The sequence below is a fragment of the Spea bombifrons genome, chromosome 4 (assembly GCF_027358695.1).
Source record: "Spea bombifrons isolate aSpeBom1 chromosome 4, aSpeBom1.2.pri, whole genome shotgun sequence".
Taxonomy (NCBI): domain Eukaryota; kingdom Metazoa; phylum Chordata; class Amphibia; order Anura; family Pelobatidae; genus Spea; species Spea bombifrons.
In genome coordinates this window covers 105,012,598-105,014,956 of record NC_071090.1, presented here as the reverse complement: position 1 = coordinate 105,014,956, position 2,359 = coordinate 105,012,598, and the positions used below count along the sequence as shown (strand labels likewise).

Sequence of the window (2,359 nt, the reverse complement as noted above, 5' to 3'; positions counted from 1 at the left end):
ATAAAAATTAAATGTCTAAAGCAGAAATCTTTGCAAATATGCGTGTCTATATGTGGACAATATTTGGTATGTTTTGTTTGGCTAGAACATGAGTCTACTGTATGTCTCATCTGATTTTTTTCCCCCGATTGCATTTATTTTTTCTAAACGCACAGCTCTTAGAACTGGGTTAAGTTTGGTCCTTTAATATTGTCGTTCCTAATGATACCATTTGTTTCTCTGCCTTTCCTAGGACTACAGGAGGTGGACATGGGTAAAGAACAGCGTTTCAGAAGTTACTACTTGAAGATTTCTATCTTTATTCTAATTTCTGCCTCTGGACTACTTTTCTTCTTTGAAATGAAAACCATTATTTTTGGAAGTCAACTAAAACCGATAAAAACTGAAAAACCTGTCAGTAAGACACCTCCGTTTAGACATCCCTTAGCACCGCCATACCCATACCCCTACCAGTTCCTGATCAACCCACGCGATAAATGCTCACAGCGGAATCCCTTCCTCGTTCTCTTGGTGACTGGCCGGTGCCATGACGTGATGACACGGAACGCCATTCGAGAAACATGGGGGAATGAAAGTAACTATGAGGACGTGGTGACGGTTTTTCTGGTCGGGTTGTCCACCGTCGCATCGGATGCTGTACAGCAACTTCTGGACGAGGAAAGTCGTACCTACGGTGATATTATACAGCAGGATTTTCTTGATACTTATTATAACTTGACTCTTAAAACCCTTATGGGAATGGAATGGCTAACGAAATTCTGCCCCACCGCCAGTTACGCAATAAAAGTAGACATCGATATGTTTCTCAACGTGAATTATCTCGTCCATCAACTCCTGCGCCCCGGGTTGCCAGTCCGTACAAACTATTTTACAGGGAACATTGTCAGAAACGCAGAACCTTACAGGAATAAAGAATCCAAGTGGTATGTTCCTGTGGAAGTCTATCCCAATAAAACTTACCCTCCCTACTGCTCTGGGTCGCGTTATGTATTTTCCGTTGATATGGCAAAAAAGATCTATGACGTAGCGCAAGTTATTAGGGTCATTCCCATGGAAGATTGCTTTATGGGGATTTGCTTATACGAGCTACAAATCCCCCCAAGCCCTCCGCCAGCAAATATATTCAATGGACACCGGATCAATTACAACCGATGTGCCTTCCACAAACTTGTCACCGTCCACAGTTACGGGAAGGATGAACTTCGGAGTGTTTGGAAAGACTTTTGGGGAAATAAGACTTTGGACTGTTAAACATATCAAAAATATACGACTATTTATCTGATGAAAGAAAGGAGTACAAACCACATGAAATTTAGAAGGGGGGTTTTCGACCAAAGTACGGTAATCCGACTCCAAATAAAATATTCCAATAAAGGAGGTGTAAAAAAAAAGCTGTAGAGGGTATTAGGAGGCATTATAGGGTGCTGTTATATGGTATAGAGGAGGGTTATATGGAGGTCGTATATGAAGTAATATGATGGGTTATAGGAACGGGTTATATGAGGTCATAGGGGTTATAGAGAGGGGCTATATGGAGCAATACGAGGAGTTATAGAGAGGGGCTATATGCAATGATAGGATGAGTAATATGGAGGGGTTATAGGAGTTCTAACAGTTATATGGAGGGGTTATATAGGTCAGTAGGGTCACACGGGTTTAAGTGGTTACCCGTATTTAACCATTATTTAATTGATTAGAAGTAAACCACGCACTTCGTCAGACTCTACTAGAAGAATTACAGTTGTTCGGCACAAAGCCGTTCCAACAATTCTGTGTTTTAGCTCCGCAGTCCCAACGAATAATGTCTCACGGGTACCACGAATCACGCCGGCAGCGTCTCTGTCTTCCTGACAAACTTCCCTTTCTGAGCCGGAAAAAGCAAATTATTTTATTAGCGATTTGTCCTCCTCCTCTAAACACAACTACCAAAACTACGGTTCCCTTACGACTGGGATTATACGTAATGCTGATTTATCTGTGATTTATAGGGAAATTACCATAATTTGTCTTTCTTTATTACTAGCATTGGATTAAAATTACTTTTTAAAAATGTTGCGCTGTTTTTCTTTTCTTTTGTTTTTTTCCTTTTTCTGGCCGCTATTGGGGCGAATCTCCCAGCATACCACATTTTTTAAAAACAAAATCTTGTTTAGAAACAGCGATCTGTGTCATTCTTATTTAACCCTGTAAGTGCCAAAATAAATGATGCCATACCAGACATTGTGACATGTTACCCAAACAGGACCAACAGCTAAATACATTTTTGGAGGCCCCCCCCCCCATTTGCACTGGTTATAGGTGACAATGTGAAAATGTTGCCTTTTTTTCTTATTTTTAACCCCCTAAATGCCAGAGTGGC

At 40.8% G+C, this 2,359-nt stretch overlaps 1 protein-coding gene and 1 long non-coding RNA gene across 2 annotated transcripts; both read left to right on the top strand.

Moving 5' to 3' along the window:
• The first annotated feature begins 249 nt into the window (after positions 1–249).
• LOC128491547 (beta-1,3-galactosyltransferase 2-like) lies at positions 250–1,343 on the top strand. Its single transcript, XM_053463866.1, has one exon. The coding sequence runs from the start codon at positions 250–252 to the stop codon at positions 1,249–1,251; it is 1,002 nt and encodes a 333-aa protein (XP_053319841.1). The 3' UTR covers positions 1,252–1,343.
• Positions 1,344–1,409: 66 nt separating this feature from the next.
• LOC128492345 (uncharacterized) lies at positions 1,410–2,050 on the top strand. Its single transcript, XR_008354079.1, has 2 exons — positions 1,410–1,605; positions 1,637–2,050. It is a non-coding gene; the product is annotated as an uncharacterized LOC128492345 (long non-coding RNA).
• The last annotated feature ends 309 nt before the right edge of the window (positions 2,051–2,359 follow it).

Bases quoted from the DNA above. Each gene is read 5' to 3' on its own strand.
- LOC128491547 (XM_053463866.1), top strand. From the start codon at position 250: ATGGGTAAAGAACAGCGTTTCAGAAGTTACTACTTGAAGATTTCTATC.